The sequence below is a fragment of the Blennius ocellaris genome (genome assembly GCF_963422515.1).
Source record: "Blennius ocellaris genome assembly, chromosome: 24".
NCBI classification, from domain to species: Eukaryota; Metazoa; Chordata; class Actinopteri; order Blenniiformes; family Blenniidae; genus Blennius; species Blennius ocellaris.
The window spans coordinates 4,856,265-4,876,904 of NC_137673.1; the positions used below are offsets into that span (position 1 = coordinate 4,856,265).

Genomic DNA, 20,640 nt, shown 5'->3' on the forward strand with positions numbered 1-20,640 from the left:
GTTTCCAGCCTACAGTGTCATTCTGTATTATTTCTACTAGGAGGCAGTAATGCGTCACATTTGTGTTTGGAGTTGCACGTTGACACACAACATTTATACTTAAACCAAACAAATAATAAGAGTGGAATAAAAAAAAAAATTAAAAATAGAAAAAAATATATATATATATGTATATATCCTAGACACAACAGAGCTTTTGTAGTTCACTAGTCCAGCATACATCCCACTCTCTATTTTCAGATTTAATGTGATGTAACGACCTACGTTTAATCCCCTGGACAATCACAGTGATCTGATCGACTATAATCCCGCGTGAAAGCAGGATTTTACATGCAATTGTGCTAAAGTGCTTGAGGTTTACCATTAAGCCACAGAAAACTTTCAAAGCATGACTTTGGAGTTTTACAATTCCTCAACATACGTCTTCATCCACAATTTTTCACTTTCCTGAAGACTTTTTTGTCTTTTTTTTTTTTAAAGAAAAAGGTCGAAATAATCGTTTCTTTCTCCACTGTTCAGCTCGAATCAGGAAGCAGGTGAGAATTAATCTTTGTTTTTCTTTGCCACTTCCCTGGGCAAAAGGATTTCAGCATCAACTTCCTCTCTAACGGTCACCTGGAGGGAAGTGTCGGTTTAAAATAAAGTCCAACCGTTTGATTTTATTGTGGCGAGGCCTAAGCATTGGAGAAAGACACGATCATGTAAGACTTAATATCTTGTTGGGAAGTTTTACACTGAAACATCATAAAAAGTCAAATCAGTGTCTTTGTTTAACACACACTGAAAGGAGACACTGAAATTTGGTGTGATTTCCTTCCCTTTTGGTGTCAAATGAATAATTTCATGGTCGAACAGCAGGAGAAACGTGATGTGAGGAGTCCAGGGACTGAAACAGGGACGTCCCATGTGAAAAAGCGTGAGGGTCTGCTTCCTGGTTAAGAGGCCATGAAGTGAGGAACCTCCTCCTTCAGTCGCTGCTGCTCGTCCTTCAGCACGTCAACACACTCGCCTTCACACTCCTGCGCATCATGGGGAACTTTGTGGCCAATGAGGGTCTCTCCATCTTCGTCATTGTGAGTACATTTATTGATGGGATTAATGTCTCACTATATAACCGGGAGCCCGGCGGAAAATCAATTCACTCAACTCTCTTTTCGTCCTTTTACATCATTTGCTCTAATCTTGTGACACAGGAGTCTGTTAAATGTTCTCTCACACGTCAAAAACACGGGGTCAACAAATATTATTTTTGTGAGACTTGTTTAGAACAGATCATTTGAATTGTCGTTTAAACAGCTCTTGCTCTTCAGACTCCCAAATAAAAAAAAATAAAAAAAACGCGTGTTCAGTTGACAGTTTTTTCAATTAAACTCAGATTTACTCGTTTCTCTGTCTGTTAAATCCTGATAATAATCATAAACGGGTGAAATGCTTTTCTGTCCTACAGGTGGTGTGGCTGGCCATCAATGCATACCTGTTTGTAGAGTTCTACTTGAGGTTTCTTGTCGACAGGTGGTTTTACACCAGAGTCCTGCTCGGGGTGAGGCCGCGCAAACACACACATTTTGAGTATTTGATTCATTGACAATGTCAGCAGAACGAACAAAGTGTTTGTGTGTGATTTTAAACACATTTCTTCAGTGTTGCACGAGAAAACAGGACCTGGTCGTTTTCATTTCCCTTTAAAATAAGCAGCTGCTGGAAATTCCAGTATTGAACATCGGGCCATTTCATTGCAGCTTCTAATTTGAGCATTTTAACAGTTTTCCTTTAAGAGCTCCGGCTTGCTTCCTCTACTTCAGCACGACCCTGGTGAATCATCGCAAGTTCACATTAAAAAACACTGAAAGAGAAACGTTTCATTATGTGAATCTGCTTGTTCACCACGGCACATCCTGACCTGGAGAGAATTCTCTGGAGTTCTATTCTGCGGTGTGAGGTTTGAGGGAAATATCCCACAATTGACGGGTGGAGATAAAGAGAGTTGCTTTGCTGCGTAGCGACGAGCAGCAGGTTGCTGGTTGTGGTTACAGCTGGCTTCATCAACCAGCAGAAGTGAAACATCCTTACTTTCGATTTTTCTCATGAAATTGACATTTTTATCAGAAGCACGTTACATGGCAGACGAGCGCAGACGCTGTGAAACAATCACATGGACTCTGATCGGCTCATGAACAGGGCTACACCTCCTCTCCAAATATAACCAGAACTTCAATCTGGTTTGTATAATTGTAATTGGAAGTGTTGACGTAATGTTTAAACAGATTACTTATGGTCTATGTAACCACAGCTACTGTCTCAATATAATGTGGGCAAACAGCAGGACAAGTTTTTCTTTGCTTCTCGTCTTAAAACACGTTTCCTCACTTCCAGAATGTAAATACAATTAAAAACCTACTTTCAATTCAGGAGTATTAAACTGCACTGAAAGTGAAAAAGAATAAGAGAAATCGGTTTTATCTTGGTGTGATTGTTTTGCAAATGAGGCTGGACGTGTTTGGCTTGTTTTAATTCAAGCTTCAGTTCTTCTTTTCTCTTCGGGTCGGTTTGTGGTGAAGTTTCGGGATCCTAAAAGCATTAAATCACCGAGACGATTTGTGCAGCCACCGTCTGATCCAGTCACACGTTGTTAACCCGTCACTGTCCACGTGTGTCTGTCGACTCCCAGCAAGCTCTGCCCTGGGCCCGGGCTCCTGCTGCCTGCCTCAACTTCAACTGCATGCTCATCCTGCTGCCGGTCTGCAGGAACCTGCTGTCCATCCTCCGGGGCTCCATCCAAGTATGAGTGAACCCTCACGTTTCCCCTCTTACAAACCCTAAACTCTGAATGAATCCTCTTTTTCTGTTGTCCAAGTTCAGTTTTCTGCTCCACCTGTCAGGAGTCAAAATGTGGTGTGTCTCTATGTTGTGATGTTCAGTGCTGCAGCCGGACAGCAGCTCGACAACTCGACAGGAACATCACTTTTCACAAGCTGGTGGCATACATGATCGCCTTCCACACAGGTAGCGGCTCCCGGAAGTCACTTTAACCCTTTATTTTGCTGCCGTCTCTCTTTCCAAGATGAACTTAATGTTCAATATCTGACAGTTCATCTCTACTGCTGGGGGGTAAAATGGGCACAGCAGCCATACTCCTCTGCTTTCTGGTACTTTGTGCATCAAAATAAAGTGTCATGAAGTTAAAACACATGATGCAGTAAAGCATTGAGCACTTCTATGGTGCTGCAGGTTCATCATTGCAATGATATGCGCAGGTCTGGTGCACAATCAGTTGAACCACCTGCATACATGTAATAGTTTAGTTTCATTTCATTTCAATGAACATATCCGTGTTCCTCTTTGTATCCGTCCTGCAGCCGTGCACATTGTAGCACATCTGTTTAACTTTGAGTACTTCATGGACGCCCAGCTGAACCGGAACGGCAGCCTCCTGACCTTCGTCCTGTCAGAGATCGGCACCGGAGACAACGCCTCCTTCCTGAATCCCATCAGGAGCAATGAGACGGTGAGTTCAGTTCCATATCATCTTCTCTTTCCCGCTCTTGACTGGATGCTGCCCGTTTTGCAAAACTTGGTGAAATCCCCACTGCTGGATTGCTAAATCTGGTGTCACCGCGGGGAGAAAATAGAATTACTTCATCTGAGGGACTTCCTCTTTGGGGGTATTTGTCCTCAGATGGTTTTTCCTTTGTGAACCTTCCACTTTGAATATGCAGTTGGGATTTCTTCAAAAGATTAACGGTTGAGTAAAATATGCATCTTTTCCACAAATCAAATGTCTAATTTTTGACCTTTTGGTTCTTTTTTGTGACACGATCCTAAATAAAAACTGAAAACTTGCTAAATCCAAGGCATGAAGGCTTGAGTTATTAAAACCCCTACTCATTTTCTGTTTATAGACTCAGAATGACATTTTAAATCAGTGTGAAACCTCTACTTGAACCAGCTCAGTTCCTTTCATTGCTTTCTTAGCAGCTTCTGCATTCTTGATGCAACCATCACAGACTTGACCTTACAACAACGATGGCGGTCAGCCTCAGCAATGGGGGAAACTGTTGAAAACAGGCATTTGGTACATGAGGGAAGTTAGCGAACAGCCCCAACCTGCAGGGGCGGATGGCTAAAGTGGAAACAACTATGAGGCAGGGTGGTGACCCGTGACTAATTTGTTTGTCCTCCAAATGTGTGAAGCATCAATGATAATGTGGGCTTTTTTTTTGTGCAGAACCCTACCATCGTCATGTTCACCACCATCGCCGGGCTGACGGGCGTAGCCATCACGCTGGCCCTCATCCTCATCATCACCTCGTCCATGGAGGTCATCCGCAGGTCGTACTTTGAGGTGTTCTGGTACACGCACCATCTCTTCGTCATCTTCTTCATCGGCCTGGTTTTCCACGGCTTCGGGTGAGACGATACAGGAAGTTCAGATGAGATGAGACAGGAAACCCAACAGCAACATCGTAACAGATGATAATTCATAATGAGGGGGAAAGGACTAATAAGAATAATCACAGAAAGTGTCTCTCTAACATCCTTTGTCCAAAAAGTCAGTTATGAAGACAATTATTTTACATTGTTGAAATCAGACATGCTGAGCGTGCTCGCTGCAGCCAGAAGGTTATAGGTTCGGACTCAAAGTTTGCATCTTCTCAATTTCTCTCATAATCCAAAAACATTACTCTTAAGTGTGTGTGTGTGTGTGTGTCCAGTGATGGACAGGTGACATACAGGTGAACTTTGCCACTCCCCCATAGTTAACTGGAATAAAGATGAATATTCAAATGACACATGTTAAGCAGCTGTAGTAAATCTTATTCTGTGTCAATGACAGTGAGTCTTCTGGAAATATTAGTTTTTATTAAAGGCTATAACAAACTAAATGGGAACAAACTTAGTCAAATGGAGCATTCACAGCTATTCTACAGATATTAGGAGTAGAAAATATTAGGGCTGTAATTACCCCATTAACATTGTGCAAAATATAACAAGTGAAGTTTTAAAGAACAGGAAGTTATCTGTGTGTGAACGAGGGAATTAGGCTACACGATGCTAACAATGCTTTTTTTTTTTTATAATACCTACCTAACAAATTGCAGTTAATATAAAGTGACTCCCTATGAATTAGATTCATATTGATTTAGAATTGAATTATGTAATGGGGAAACTCTACATAAGCTATTCATTCATTATTTACTTATAATGTGTTACTGTATTAACACACCAGCTGAGCTGTAAACACTGATATTTATCTTCTCAATGAGAAGATCAAAATCTTGTTTTCTATGACTAAAGAACTGATTCCGTATTAAACTGTATGAGAAACATCTCACAGAAAATCATAAATATATTATTTATTGCTTATTACTGGATGAAAACTTTAGTTGCTTTCACATGTCCTTAACGCTAAAATGTGTCCCATTCAGGTTTTTTTTAATGCCCTTGTTTTTTCCTCCTCTTTGCGGAGTATAGACGAATCGTGCGAGGACAGACGGAGGACAGCCTGAAATCAAACGATCCCTCAGTCTGTGCCAACATGTTTGATGAATGGGGCAAAAATGAGTCCAACTGTGCCATTCCAGAGTTTGCTGGAAACCCGCCTGGGGTGAGCTGTGACCGTTTTTTTCAACAACGCTGCCATTTCTCACCTCCTGAACTCATAAAAGCTCAATGAACGTGCTCCGACGTTGATCTTCTCACCAGACGTGGAAGTGGGTCGTGGCACCGATGTTCCTGTATTTGTGCGAGAGGCTGGTGCGCCTGTATCGATCCCATCAGAAGGTGGTCATCACCAAGGTGCGTGTACAACCTGGAACCTTGCCGTCACCTCAAACTGAAGCTCACCCATTAGAACCCTGATGAATTTCCCTGGGGTGACCCTGTACCTGCTCCTCAGGTGGTGATGCACCCTTCCAAGACCCTGGAGCTGCAGATGAAGAAGAAAGGCTTCCACATGGCCGTGGGCCAGTACGTCTTCATCCAGTGTCCGTCTGTCTCCCGGCTGGAGTGGCACCCCTTCACGCTGACCTCCGCCCCCGAGGAGGACTACTTCAGCGCCCACATCCGCATCGTCGGGGACTGGACCCAGGCGCTGTACGAGGCCTGTGGCGGCGACAGGAACGAACCCCAGGAGGCCTGGAAACTGCCAAAGTACGAAAGCATGTGACCGACGAAGGAACGGTGCCCGAGATTGCCTGTGATTGCTGCTGTCCTGCAGAGAGTGGTCATTTCCCAAGGGGTTTATTGTGTGTCTGTCACCCCGCTGCCATTTCAAGCCAGAGGCCACAAATAGTCGACATCACATAATGTTCATAATAACAATTTCCAGATAAGGATGGAGTTTCCACTGTCGACCACAGTGAAACAAGAAGCTGCTGCTTCTCAGCAAAACAAAAGATTTCTCAAGTGATTTTGTGGCTTTTTGACAGGAAGACTAACCAGACACAAAACAAGATTGTCAGTATCCTCTATCTGTCTGTCTGACCGTCAGGGTGGCCATAGACGGCCCGTTTGGCACGGCCAGCGAGGACGTGTTCCAATACGAGGTGGTCATGCTGGTGGGCGCAGGAATCGGAGTGACTCCCTTCGCCTCCATCCTCAAGTCTGTGTGGTACAAACACATTCAGGAAAACCAGGAGGTGTTTACCAAGAAGGTGAGGGAGTAAACGGCAACATCAGCTCTTACCTTTTTTAGCCCGTTCACATCATGCCCACAACAGCTGACGAGTGCGATGATCAGAATATCCTGCAACTTTTCATTCAATTTTACTTTTAGTCATTCAAAAAAAATCCAAAACAACAAAGAAAATGAATCACACGCAGTGCAGCTCTAGAAGTAATTTAGCAAAACACAGAAAAGTCTAACGAAGCGACCGACTGCATCCCAGATCTACTTCTACTGGCTGTGTCCGGAGACGCAGGCCTTCGAGTGGTTCGCCGACCTGCTGCAGTCTCTGGAGAGACAGATGGCGGAGAAGAGCATGACCGACTTCCTCAGCTACAACATCTATCTCACACGCTGGAAGGAAACTGAGGTACGGAGGGGTCGGGGTGGAGGAGGGGGTATTCAACATCCACCAGTCGTCTAATTCCAAATCACTTCACTCCCCTCAAACATCAGGCAGCGCACTTTCGCGTCCACCACGAGGCGGAGAACGACCCGATCACCGGCCTCAAGCAGAAGACGCTCTATGGGAAACCCAACTGGGACAATGAGTTCTCCAGTATTGCAGCGAAGCACCCGGGGTGAGGCCTTCAGTGTGTCACGATCGCTGAACCACTCATCCTCCACGCCTGCGCAGAACTTCACCTACGAGAGACACGCTGACGACTCAGTTTATTACGTTGTGGAGTTTTATTTCTCCTCCTGCGACAAGCCTGTTCATCACGTTGGGTGTAGAAACACCAGCGTTTGAAACAATGGTATATTAAAAAACACAGAGGTTGTTAGTTTTTAAGCGTTGTTCTAATTATCACATTTATTTGCATGAAACGCATAATTGGACAAATAATTTTACACTACATATTAAACCAGATCTGTTTTCTTCCCAGTAACTCTAAAGGTTTTTTTTTTGTTTTTTTCATTCCACATTTAAACACGCGACACATGAAGACAGTTGATTGATAAATCACGTAGAGTCTCATCTGAACAGGAAGTGTTGCCTTCAACTGTTGGTGCTAAAATGCCACCGTTGCTCCTGCAGAACCAAAGTGGGCGTGTTCCTGTGCGGCCCGCTGCAGCTCGGAAAATCCCTGGAGAAACAGTGTCTGTCGCACTCGGAGGCCGACGTCAAGTTCATCTTCAACAAGGAAAACTTTTAGAAAGGGAAGCTGGACGAGAGACGAGAGGGAGCTGTCCCAGCAGCAGCGGAGGAAATTACCCTGCAGTGTTTTCCACATTTACTTTCTTCTTCTTCTTTTGTGTTGCATCATGAAGCCAAACTGCTGCTTTCAAAAGCTTTCTTCCCTTTTTCTTTTTCCTCTGAGAATTTTGCAAAAATAAAAACGTCCCATTCTAAGGTGAGGAAATGTTTTTTACTGTTGTGATGTATTTATAGTGTTGAGTTTATGAAAAAATCATGAGACACAACAGTTAAAAACAAAGTACTTATTCCATGCTGGAGGCCAGCAGAGTCTCATACTATTAGAACATTTATCACACCCTGATGTGGCGTCAAGCTCTGGAAAATCAGAAATTCATGATCTGTTGAAGACAAGTAACTACTTATGTGAATAAAAAAGGGAACTGTGTAATATCCCCATATAACCAATCGGTTTATCTCTCTCTCTCTCTCTCTCTCTCTCTCTCTCTCTCTCTCTCTCTCTCTCTCTCTCTCTCTTCTCTCTTCGCTCTCTCTCTCTCTCTCTCTCTCTCTCTCTCTCTCTCTCTCTCTCTCTCTCTCTCTCTCTCTCTCTCTCTCTCTCTCTCTCTCTCTCTCTCTCACATGTATTGGCACATTTTCCGATAAATGACTTCATCTGGCTCAATCGTCACCTGAAGGATGTTTTTCTTCTGCTGAAAAGATTCAATCAAGGCCGTTTAATAACCTGACTGTGCTTGTTGGTGTATATATGTGGACTAAAATACTCATGGTGGTGTTACGCCTCCTCTCCAGCAGTGCTTTGTAACATATTTTACACATAAGTCCTTTGTTTTTGATTTGACAAAACTTTTTTAAATGATTTTTGATTCTATTGATCCCTTTTGTTGGATTACAGTGACTAATGCAATGACAGAACTTGTTTTTAACATATTTTTGATATATATATTTTTGATATCTGATTTACCTTGACGAGCAAGACCATAGCGAGTTCAGTTTACATGTTCTTCATGTGCACACGTGGGTTTTCCCCCCCCCAACAGCACATAAACTTACTCAAGAAGTCTGAATAATTGTGAATGTGTGTGACTGGGGACATGTCCACTGTGTACCTCGTCTTCACCCATAGTCCACTGGAATCGGCACCGTCACCCTGAGTTGGATAAAGCTAAATTAAATATGGATCAAAACATCAACGATGTAAAAAAAAAAAAAAAAAAAAAAAAACTCACAATGAAACAAGAAAAAGCTTCACCTTGTTCATAAATGTCTTTTTGTTTAATATCCTGCGGCTCCCAGTACAAATAATCTTTTTTTCCCCGATCAACGTCTCTAACTGAACGTGTGGTTTCAAGCTGTGACGTGTGGTCAGGTATCAGCCGAGGGAAAAAACATTAAAGCACTGCAGTGGTGTGAGAAGATAAATACGTTGAGAAGGTGGCGCTGCATGCAAATGAAGGCTGGAAACCCACTGTGGCTGAGCAAGCCTCCGAGACGAAGCTGAGAGGAGAACTCGGCACTGTGGGTGATGATGCTGTGGCACTTTGCTCCCCTCTGCTGGTCACGGGAGCACACTGCACTCCCCGGTGGGGGGAGGGGGGGGGGGGGTGTTCGACCCGTGGACTTGCCCTCTATGCGACGGCCACGGCAAACACGCTGACCACACAGTACATGGTGCGGTTCTCCCATCTCACAGTGCAGCTTCCTGTGTGTCGGAAAGACGAAGGAACATCAGCAGAGAAACACGCGAGGCACATTTTTAGGAATTGTTAACAGGAAAGTACACTTTATGAAAATGTATTTCATTCCGAGAATATATTTTAATGTTTTTTCCCTCATCTTTAATTGTATTAGCCGCCAAGAAAACCCTTACTTCTACTTTTCAAGCGACTGTGAGCTGATTTCCTGTTCAGTTTGTCTGCAGACAAACGAAGTGAGTGGAGATGACACCTTGCAGAAAAGGATTTACTCCAACTAGTGATAAACTCACCATCCATAGAAGTGTCCCAGTAGCAGGAGTTAGCTGTGTGGAGGCCGGCTCCCGTTTTCTGCATCACGGCGCACGTCACTGCAGGATCACAGCCAGAATATAAATAATAATAATAAAATGTCTTTTCAGGAATAAATCAATTCATCGGCTTCATTTTTCCTGAGCAGTTCCCATCAACACAAAACATCAGGTTAAAAAAAATTCATTAAACATTAAAATCAAACGTGACATGGTGATTTGGAAGTAAAATCTGCAGTGACAGGAAGTAAATACACACCAATGTACTTGTAGGGTTTCCCCTGTTTGACCAGCTGAGTGAGGCAGCGCTCCACGATGCTCGCCGTCCACTTGTTCACCTGATTCTGGCTGTAGTCGTCACCGCCGACCACGCTCTCTATGCACTGGAAACACACACACACACACACACACACACACACACACACACACACACACACACACACACACACACACACACACACACACACACACACACACACACACACACACACACACACACACACACACACACAGAAACAAACACACACTCATGTGATAGTCACTGGGTGCTGTTGAACCGTAGGGGATGGGAATAAATAGACAACAGTGTTCTGCTTGTTGCTGAAAATACTCAATCCTTATGTGATGCATTTGACTTTTGGACAAAAAGTAAACAAGTTATAGGTACTCTCAGGTTACGTTGCATTATATTTCGCACATTTCTGTATTTTGTAGTTCAAAAGTGTATTCCACTGTATGTCTTATAAATATAAATAAACTTGACATTGACTGAATATTGCAGATGGTCAATATAAAAGGCTTTACAGAAGAACAGCTCAACAAATATTTAAAATTACCTCCTTCACAACTGCATCCGCCTCGTCTGAGTTGAATGAGCCCTGAAAAGCAGAATCCAACAAAATCAGTAGAAAAAACTAAACAAAAGTAACAACAACCTGTGGAATGCAAATGAACTGAAATGTAATTACCGACATACATCAAGCAGTAGAAATGAAAAATATTGAAAGCATGAAAAATTGAGATTAATTTAGAGGTTTTCAGGGTTCGATATATATGAATACACGTGACGTCATCAGATTAGATGCACAGTAAACACCGCGTTCACGGTTTATGGAGCTGAACTTAAACGTCACTGGGCACGTTTAACGCCTTGTGGTGTCTTATAAAGGCCGATTAACTCAATATGAGTGCTGATGTGAGGAAGTTAAAGCCTCAGAAGACTGAATCTGCTCCAGATGTGAGGAGCGGCTCCGGTTTTTATTCCTTTTTTTCTCCGATAAAACGGGTGAGGGACAAACCTCGCTGCCGTTGTGATACTCCTCCATCCCCGTCATCTGCCACTGCTGCCTTTGTCTCAGAGAAGGAGAATAAAAAAGCAAAAAATTGAAATTCGCTCAGAGGGAGAAAAAAATACAAGCCGTGGGAGCTTCCGGGGAGCCTCGAGACAACGAGTCCGACAAAGAGCGACCTGAGCCGGGAGGAGGAGCGCGCAGCGCACGGCTGACCCCTGCTGGGCACTCCAGGAACTGACCGTGTAAATACTGGACCGTTTGTCAGAAATAGTTTCTATAAAATTGACTTTAAACTTGCTTTTTTATCCGTTTTCTTCCTGATAAAATGAAAGATGAAAACACTAAGCCTGTGCGTGCACACAGAATATTTTTTTATAGATTTTTAGATTTTTCAAATCGTCAATAAAACTTTATATCTATGAGTTTGTACTAAAAAAACAAAAACTAATCAAAATGTAATAATCTCCTTGGGGAAATCACTTTTTCCCCCGCATTTACCCATCCTATTTCCAAGATGTGGGCACTCCAGTGAGCTGATGGGGGTCAAAGGTCATGCTCAGGGACGTACAGTGGTGACCTGTCTTCTGTGGGATTTGAACCTGCAAACGTTCAATTCTAAGTCGAAGTTTCTTGAGCTGCTTGGCCACCAAAACACATTCATTTCTCCAAAACTTCTCTGTGGATTTTATATTAAAATTCTTTATTGTTCTCACAAAAGTTCAAATGGTAAAAAAAAAAGCTAATAGTTTAAATGAGATTATCATGGCACAATACAAAAGCGACACGTCTCTTTAAAATGTGTTCGGACCACGTCGAAAGTGCAAATGCGCTCAATCACAATAAATAATCATATTTACATTCTCACAGCTTGGAAAATGTGCACACACACGCACGCACGCACACGCACACACACACACACACACACACACACACACACACACACAGCACGCACGCACGCACAGCCTCAGAGGAAGAGGAAGAGGAAGAAGAGGCTCAGCTGGTAAAATTCACTATAATTTGTCGGCTGGTGTGAATAAAGGGCGGCAAACAAAAATAAAAAGCCCACAGGAAAACTCCCAGTGAAATCCAGCTTCAACACGGCGTCATGTTAAACATAAAGCACTTCAAATTGTGCAAACAATATCAAAACACTCCCTGCATCAAACACGGTCAGTGAGAAAAAACTGACGTCACATGAACATATTGAGTTTAAGAAAAGAGCCTGTGTTTTCAGGATTTGACTCCAGGTTGAATTGACGTTGAGGCTCTCCGCTCCACGGGGGGTCGACCCGGCATCACAGCACAGCGCAGGCTCCGGAGCGAGGCCCCCGGGCCCCGGGGCGGGGCGGGCTCCCCTCCCCGGTGACTGGAGATGGAGGCCCCCCCTTGGCGACCCGCTCCCGGCCGGTGGCGTCCTCCGTCGGCGTTTGGCCTCCGTCCGCCGTCTGCTTGAGGCGCGACGAGGAAAGGCGGCGGAAGAGAGAGAGCTGAGGGAGCAGGCGACACGTTTTCATTCAGTGAAGCTCGGAAACGCAGGAAGTCTCCGTCCAGCATCTTGTACCTTCTTGTCGGGGCCCGACGAGGTTCTGGAGTCGCCGTCCGGCGCCTCACTGGCCGGTTTGTTGACGTCCTCCGTCTCTCCTCCCGCGGCGTCCGTCTGCTCGCCCACGTCCGCTGCTGGCCACGTTAGATATATAGATGTAGAAATAATCCCAGTCAGTCTTTTCACAATTTTATTCTGTGTTCAAATGAGGAGTGGGAGAGAAGCTCGTCACCTTCCTGCTCTCCATCAGGTGCTCGCTGCTCCTCCAGCTCCTCTGGCTTCAGGGAGAATCACATGAAACGTTAGCGTCGATGTCAACAAGCGATTCTGAACCTTTCAGTCAGTCTGTATATTTACAGGAGCCTCGTCTGCTGGCTTCTCCGTGGAGGAGTCTGAAGTGTCCTCCTCCTCCTCCTCTTCCTCCTCCTCCTCCTCATCTTCGTCGCTGTTGCTCTGCATCTCAGGAAGTCGTTTTGTTGAATCCTGAGGAGACGGAGCCAAGAGAAGCATGTTTCTTATTCTGCAGCTACATGAAGGGGCTGACGTTTACCGGGAAACTACAATCTACGAGGAGGAAAGAGGAGGCGGAGGAGGAAAGAGAGCGAGGGACTAGTGGAGGAGCAGGAAGACTCGTTTTAACTTTAAACTCAACCTGCAGCAGCAGGAAGCTACGACGACGAGCACAGGGACCAAGAGGGAGAGAAAACCATCCAAACCTGATCCTGAAAAGCTCAAAATTAAATCCTGCCTTCGCTTCTCAGCAGCAGTTTGAGGGAAAAACACTGCGAAGAGAAACGTTCTGCACAACAACTCCTCCACCAATCACACAATATCACAGGCTCAAATTCCTCATTTATTGGAAACGCAATGAGTAAAAATAGAAAGTGTCACAGAAATACCTTTCAGGTAAATAACAACAATCACAGTCTTCTTCAAAATGAACCAAATCTACAAACAACAGGAGCTGCACACGACCAACACGCAAACAAAGAACAAAAAAACAGAATTGAAGGCAACATTTTGCAGTTTGAAGAAGATCCAACAAATAAAAGGTAAAATAGAAATAGACTAGAAATATATTTACACGTTATACATTATTATTATGAGTGCGATAGGAAAGAGAAACGTTTGCTGAAAGGCACAGCAGAGCCGAATCAAATGACGGGTTTGTCACATGTAAACTGGGATTAAACACAAAGATTCATGTGAAACGTGGTTAAAACTTAAATATATGTTCACAAGAAAAAATGATCTATTTCTCTGTTTCTGATTAGCAACTGAACATTTGCAGGAGTTGAACCATCGGGCGGTGTAACGGACGGACCGGCTGCAGCAGCAGCTGGTGCTACCGCAGGTTGAGGTATTGAGGTAAAACGTTGTCCCAGAATTCCTCCGACTCGCCGGCGGCCTGCTGACCTTTGACCCCCGACCTCAGCCTGCCTCTTTCAGACTTCGCGCTTTTCACATCAGACTTTTTCTTTTTGGTGTACTCCTCCTCCTCCTCTTCTTCTTCCTCCTCCTCCTCTGCTTCAGCCTCCTCCTCATCTTCATCATCACTGTTTTGCTCTTCCTCCTCCTCATTTTCCTCATTGCTTTCCTCCTCCTCCTCCTCCTCCTCCTCCTTTCCTTCGCTTTCCTCATCATCTTCTTCACCCTCTTCTTCTTCACTTTCTTCATCCTCCTCCTCCTCTTCACCCTCTTCTTCCTCACTACTCTCCTCTTTCTTCTCCTCCTCCTCTTCCTCCATATCACTACTACTCTTTTCATCTTCCTCCTCCTCATCCTCCTCCTCCTCAGACTCCTGTGAAGACTTCAAAGATTCACTTTCACTCTCTTCTTCTTCCTTACCTTCTAGATTCTCCTCCTCCTCCTCCTCTTCCTCCCCCTCGCTCTCTGTCTCTCCTTCCTTGCTCTCTGTCCCTTGACTGGACCCTTCCTCACTTTCTTCCCCCTCTTCTTCCTCCTCCTTTTCATCACTCTCCTTCTCTTCAGTCTCATCTTCACTTCCTGATGCCCCACTACTGCTCCCCTCTTCCTCACCCTCCTCTTCCTCTTCCTCCACATCTGTTCCCGACTCAGCTTCTGCTTGAAGAGTGTCACTGTCTTCACTGTCTTCATCTTCTTTTTCTTCTTCATTTGTTACTGTGTCAGTACTGTGACTGGCATCTTCCTCTTCCTCACTGACTTCTGCACTTGTCAGTCCTTTTTCAAGATCACCACCATCATCACCATCATCATCATCATCATCATCCTCCTCTTCCTCCTCTTCCTCCTCTTCCTGGCTGACAGCTGCTGAATCCGACTGCTCCTCACTCTCATCCTGACTTGTGTTTGTCTGATCCTGGCCGCCGTCCTTCTCATCTGGACTCGTGTCTTCCTCATCCTGACTCCTGTCTTCTTCCTCCTGACTGCTGCCCTTCTCATTTTGACTTGTCGCCTTCTCATCCTGACTCGTGTCTTTCTCATCTTGACTTGTACTGTCTTCGTCTTGATGTCCACCTTCCTCGTCCTGACTGGTGTCCTCCTCGTCCAGACTGGTGGCCTCCTCGTCCTGACTGGTGTCCTCCTCGTCCTGACTGGTGTCCTCCCGGTCCTGACTGGTGTCCTCCCGGTCCTGACTCGTCCTGGTTTCAGGACTCTCTGGTGCAGGTATGATGTTGATACTGACGGCGGTCTTCTTTCTGGACTCGGCAGCGTCGCTCCTTGAGGACGTCCCAGTGTCCTCCTGGCTGCTCTCGGACATTGAGGCGGCGCCGCCGGGGCGTCCTGCCGTCATTTCTCGGACTAAAAGCGATCCTGCGGCGAGCGAGGCAGCTCCAGCTAGTAGCTGGACATCTGAGGACTCTTTGGTCTGCGCTTGTTTTCCGTTTCTCTCATTCTTAGATTTTTTCACCACATCTGTGACGCGTCCTGCCAGCTGAAAGCTGGACACGCTGTCCTCGTCCCGAGCTTCACTCAGGTCAGGGCTGTGGGAGTCTCGGTGACGGGGTTTACCTGCTTGCTTACTTTGTGGGGGTCTCGCTTTACCAGGTTTGGACTGTGTTCTCTGAGTTACTCTGGACTCCAGACTTTGTTTGGCGTCTGCTGCCGGCTTCCTACTGACACCGATCACCTGCCGCTGATCCTCAGCAAGCTGACGACGCCGTTTGGACGCCGCAGTCTTAGCCTCCCGTACGCCGGGGGTTTTGTGTCCTCTGGCTGCGATCACGTTCTCTTTGTCCCGGCTGGACTTGTCCAGCCGCTGCAGGCTGTGGGAGGTGATGGAGCGAGCGCTGTGGCCCCTCAGCAGCTCGGTGGGTAACGCCCGGCGGGGCGAGGCAGCCTCACGCTTACGGAGCGGCGGCGCCGACGAGAAACTGCTCTGCTTGGAGAGTTTGCCCTCCTTACCATTCTTACCCTTCCTCTATCCCCGCACGGGAAAGCAAGAAGAAGATGGAAAGTCATGCATTAGCAAGGGAAGGTGAGATGGAGACGAGTGGAAACAGCCAACGTTAAAACGAGCTGTTGTCACTACGAGGGATTTGTAAGAGCACACGTGATTTTTGAAGAATTGAAGGATGACAGAGTGCAAATATTTGTCTGCATGTAGGCAGTGGTGTATATTTTCTGATGAGAGTGAAAAGGCCATTAATGATCTAAATTCCTACCTTCTGAACAGGAGACAATGTGAGTATTTTATCTCCCGGGTCCATCTTCATCACATGAGTCTGTGAGGAGGAAACAGATCAGCTCACGTCCACCAGTCGTCGCTCCTCTCGGCCATTCAGGTTCAGTTCACTGAATTTTCTCACCATGTTGAGGAAGTCCGTCGTTTCCCCCAGACCCTTGATGCTGTCTGTGTCGGTCAGGCTCTCCACAACGCTGTCTGTGTCCGCCTCGCTCTGTTCTGGAGGGAAAACCAACAATTCGGTTTCAGTGAGGCTGACAATCATTATTCTAGTCAGTTTTTGGGTAAATTTAAATGTAAGAGGGAGAAAAATAGAATAGAATCATGATGTAAAGCATCTTTGAGTGTTTTTTTTAAAGTCTTCTTCTTCTTCTTCTTCTTATTATTATTATAAGGAGCATGTTTGCCTGGACTGAGAGGGAGAAGGAGGGAGTGGAGGAGGAGCAATCGGTACCCTGGTGGATTGACCCTGGCTTCCCGTGTTGGTGAGTGCCGTTCAGCACCTTTCTGTGGGCGGGGTCGGGCGGAGGAAGCCGAGGTGGGATGGTGAGGCTGGACACTGGCAGCGGCGGCTGGAGGTAGCCCGGCCTCATGGCGGGCAGCGTGCGGAACATGGCGCCAAACTGGTCCGGGGATCGTTCCTGAGAGGCAGAGACGAGTCGATTAACGAAACAGAACTGGACGGGAGCAAACTGGGGCTCATCTTTAATCACTGGACAAAAACGACAGAATAGAGCCAGTGACTCTGCAGACAGACTGGTAAAGACCTGCTGCTCTCTGTTTTCAACAAGTCCACCACGATTTTGAACTGGATCATGGACGTTACTGCACCCACCCTCTCCCTCCTGCGGACCCGGGCTGAGAGGCTCCTCTGCAGGGCCGAGGAGTCGGTGGTGTCCCCCAGCAGCTCCACGTAGGGCCGCTCCAGGTAATCCTCCGTGACGTCGTCCTCCTCCAGCGTCACGTCGCCGCCGTCCTCGTCCCTGGGCCGAGCCAGCACCACCATGTGACAGCCACCGCACGACGCCTGGGGGCAGGAAGTGACGACCGTCACACTCAGAGACAAAGCTGCAGAACTCTAACATGAAATGTCTACGAGGAAACGTCTCACAAGAGCTTAGAGGAATACTGGACATGCTCGATAGAAAACATGATGAAAGGAAGGAGCTTCAGGAGGTCATACAGCCTGAACGTTGTACTTGAGGAATCGTGGACACAGAGTTGGTTTGAACTGGTTGGTGAAGTTTTCTTCTCCCAGACCCAGTTTACCGTGTCGGCCGTCTCCAAACGTGTACAGCAAACCGCCGTCTGGGGAAACCAGGCAGCAGAGTCAGGCTTTCAGAGGAGGGAAGAGAGTGTGTGTGTTGACGAGGAAGCAGGAGATGGTGTCGACCTGTGATGACTGCCGTGTGATTTTCTCCACACATTATTTGACACACTCGTCCCTTCTTGAAATGCTCGACCGGACGCGGCAGCCGGGACTCAAAAATAAAGGTTCCATGGCCGAGCTGTCCGAACTGACCGAGGCCGAACGTGTAGAGGTTGTCTTCTGGAAGACAGGAGACCAAATACATTCCGACTGAATCGTCACATTTAGAGAACAAACCAAAACTTTTACAATTAGTTGCATCACTTTTCTCTGTACATTTACAATCAGACACTGTGACTTTGTTGTTGCTACATTTTCTCCAGGTTCATATTAAAAGTGGCTCCTGAGGACCAGTGAGGATTTTTTAAATTTTTAATTTTATTAAATGACTTAAATTGAATACGAATAAAGGTCATCATATTTGACATGTACCCGTCAGCGCCACCGTGTGGCCGCCGCCGCAGGTCACCTGCATCACCGGCTCCTGGATGCTCTTCACCACCTGAGGCACGCGGTGCCCCGGCAGCTGGCCGGTGCTCAGCCCCAGCTTCCCGCTGTCCCGCTCTCCGAAGGTGAACAGAGCGCCGTCCACTGAGGAACAAACCACAAACCCCCATTTCAACGGTTGATGGTTTGCTGGATTGTGGATTGTGGATTCCACTTTGGTTGGTGCAGACGGGGGATTGCTCGGCTCACCGGTCACAAACGCAGAGTGGTAGTACCCACAGGACACCCAGCTGATGGGCCGGCCCACGCTGACCTCCTGCGGTGAGGAGGCCTGGCTCTCCTTCCCCAAACCGATCTGACCCTCGGTGTTGTCGCCCCACATGAACAGCTTCCCGCTCGCTGCCTCGGGCACCAGGAGCAGACATCAGGGAACAAACAAACAAACAAACTACAACCGGGGCGACGCTTCACACCGCCGGGCGTCTCACCTGTGAGAGCGGCAGACGTGTTGGAACCGGCGGCGATCATCCTGATCGGCCCGTAGGAGTCGAAGAACTGGACTCTGTGGAAAGACGTCCTCTCATCACAGTCGCCGAGCCCCAGCTGACCCTCGCTGTTCCCACCACAGACGTACACTTTTCCCCGAGCTGCGGACAAACACAAACACCAGCAGGTGAGATAAACACACACACACACACACACACACACACACACACACACACACACACACACACACACACACACACACACACACACACACACACACACACACACACACACACACACACACACACACACACACACACACACACACACACACACACACACACACAGGCCTCGGTAGCAATGATGCTGAGGATCCCACCTGTGCAGACGAGTGTGTGGTTCCTGCCACAGGCCACCAGCTGAACTCTCTCCGCCTTCAGAGCTGAAACATGACAAATGGACGTCACGACTTCAACCTTTACAATTTCAGTTTGTTCAATAAAGTCTTGACAATCCACAAAGATTAATTGTATTGGAATCAATTTGTTCCTACTATTCTTGATTGAGATTTCCAAGACAATAACAGAGCAAACCAAACTCGTGGCAGTGTGCTCAGTGGAGCCTCCAGACTCCGTTGCTGTATCTCAGATTATAGAAGATTATACCGTCCAGATTGGGATCACACTATGACCCTGCAGGACTCCTCTTCGGCAGCTTCTCATCATCACTCACTGTCAACAAACAGAGACTAATTGAGGACAAACCTTTCACACACGTGGGCTTGGCCACAGTGAGTTTGGAACCCAGGCCGAGCTGACCCCAGTTGTTGCTGCCAAACATGAAGAGTTTCCCATTTTCTGTGGAAACAACAACAGCAGCTCCTTAGGACCCGGCAGATGTGTGAGGCTTCAGACGGGTGGGGGGGGGGGGGTCCGCGTGCAGCTCACCTGTTATTAAGGCCGTGTGCTCGTCTCCGCAGGAGATTTTGCAGGGGACATCATTTTTCAGCCAGAATTTACTGGGGATGTTGTCTGCAAATTTGCTCTTTCCGAAAGTGAAAACCGCCCCCGATTCTGTCGAACAAGAAAAACTGTAGAACAAAACTGAGGCCAGACATTTATCTATTGATGGACCTGTGCTGCTGCTGGTTTCCTCCTGTCTACTCCCTGTCCCAGCATTTGTGACTCTTAGTTTTTGTTCTCAATGCTGAAGCTAAAAATTATTCTGTAACTTTCATCCATGATCACTGTCGAACCTTTCAACCAATTTTGAAAAGTCAAGATACTTAAACATGCTGATTTAGCAGGAATATATGACAACATGAAGTAGTAAATACTCCCAACTGAGAAGGTTATGTATTAATGTCTATTATGACAGTCATCATACTGCCTCAAAATGCTTCAGAAATAAAGTGGAGCGATGAAGTAGTTTCATGGGAGTTACTTTTGTTAGTTTCCATGTTTGGAGGAAAACTAAGAATCTTATTCCTGAATGTGAATTTGTCAGAGAAACTGCAGCTCCATATCTCAGAATTACAGCTTTAATTGTGTGTCTGGATCTGTGGATCTATAGTGCAACAGATGGAAACCAACCATCAGCTCACATGATGCAGCGAGACGCTTAATAGTTAATAATCTTAAGTGATTCTCCAACTTAGAGAATATTTCATGAAGTGAAGGATGTCTAGAAACTACAAACAAACCAGGCTCGCCATGCAGTTTGAAGGATTACAGAAGCAGAATGCAATACAACAGATAAAGTGAAATCAAATGCTGGCTTCTCCGTTAGCCGGGAGGCTAAAGCAGAAGCTAACGTGACCTGCAGATTAACGGAGCAGAAACGGTCTCGTTTCAAAGGAAAACGCGCGGATAATTTGTGTTTTTTATTTAAATGTTACCCGGAATCTCATCGTCAGCCTCCCCCGCCATCTCCGCGGGACTTTAATCCGATTTTAATCCGAGTTGTGGGCGTGTTATCGCCCCTCTTGTTTTCCACTCCGACAACCCGG

The 20,640-nt window shown here is 46.2% G+C and overlaps 3 protein-coding genes across 5 annotated transcripts; 1 reads left to right on the top strand and 2 right to left on the bottom strand.

Moving 5' to 3' along the window:
* Positions 1-1,000: 1,000 nt before the first annotated feature.
* Positions 1,001-8,322, top strand: cybb (cytochrome b-245, beta polypeptide (chronic granulomatous disease)). The gene is made up of 13 exons (XM_080519950.1): positions 1,001-1,073; positions 1,448-1,540; positions 2,669-2,779; positions 2,919-3,003; positions 3,357-3,505; positions 4,226-4,407; positions 5,473-5,605; positions 5,704-5,796; positions 5,897-6,150; positions 6,491-6,653; positions 6,888-7,034; positions 7,121-7,245; positions 7,704-8,322. Exons 1-13 carry the CDS (start codon positions 1,029-1,031, stop codon positions 7,819-7,821), a joined length of 1,698 nt encoding a protein of 565 aa, XP_080376076.1. The 5' UTR covers positions 1,001-1,028; the 3' UTR covers positions 7,822-8,322.
* Positions 8,323-8,453: 131 nt separating this feature from the next.
* On the bottom strand, positions 8,454-11,265 carry LOC308147660 (dynein light chain Tctex-type 3-like). 2 transcript variants are annotated; one of them, XM_080519948.1, is made up of 6 exons: positions 11,127-11,265; positions 10,665-10,706; positions 10,088-10,211; positions 9,811-9,888; positions 9,293-9,525; positions 8,454-8,973 (listed from the first exon to the last, which is right to left on the bottom strand). In XM_080519948.1, exons 1-5 carry the CDS (start codon positions 11,160-11,162, stop codon positions 9,452-9,454), a joined length of 354 nt encoding a protein of 117 aa, XP_080376074.1. In that variant the 5' UTR covers positions 11,163-11,265; the 3' UTR covers positions 8,454-8,973; positions 9,293-9,451. The 2 variants fall into 2 exon arrangements, with proteins under 2 accessions (XP_080376074.1, XP_080376073.1); XM_080519947.1 differs by having other exon boundaries at positions 9,076-9,525.
* A 643-nt stretch (positions 11,266-11,908) lies between these two features.
* Positions 11,909-20,604, bottom strand: rpgrb (retinitis pigmentosa GTPase regulator b). 2 transcript variants are annotated; one of them, XM_080519938.1, is made up of 17 exons: positions 20,530-20,604; positions 19,580-19,705; positions 19,397-19,489; positions 19,012-19,074; positions 18,635-18,793; positions 18,396-18,545; positions 18,132-18,290; positions 17,724-17,879; positions 17,514-17,638; positions 17,166-17,357; positions 16,785-16,971; positions 16,455-16,549; positions 16,311-16,370; positions 13,021-13,146; positions 12,896-12,941; positions 12,682-12,794; positions 11,909-12,607 (listed from the first exon to the last, which is right to left on the bottom strand). In XM_080519938.1, the coding sequence occupies exons 1-17, from the start codon at positions 20,558-20,560 to the stop codon at positions 12,416-12,418; spliced, it is 2,073 nt and encodes a 690-aa protein (XP_080376064.1). In that variant the 5' UTR covers positions 20,561-20,604; the 3' UTR covers positions 11,909-12,415. The 2 variants fall into 2 exon arrangements, with proteins under 2 accessions (XP_080376064.1, XP_080376063.1); XM_080519937.1 differs by having other exon boundaries at positions 12,682-12,797.
* Positions 20,605-20,640: the final 36 nt, after the last annotated feature.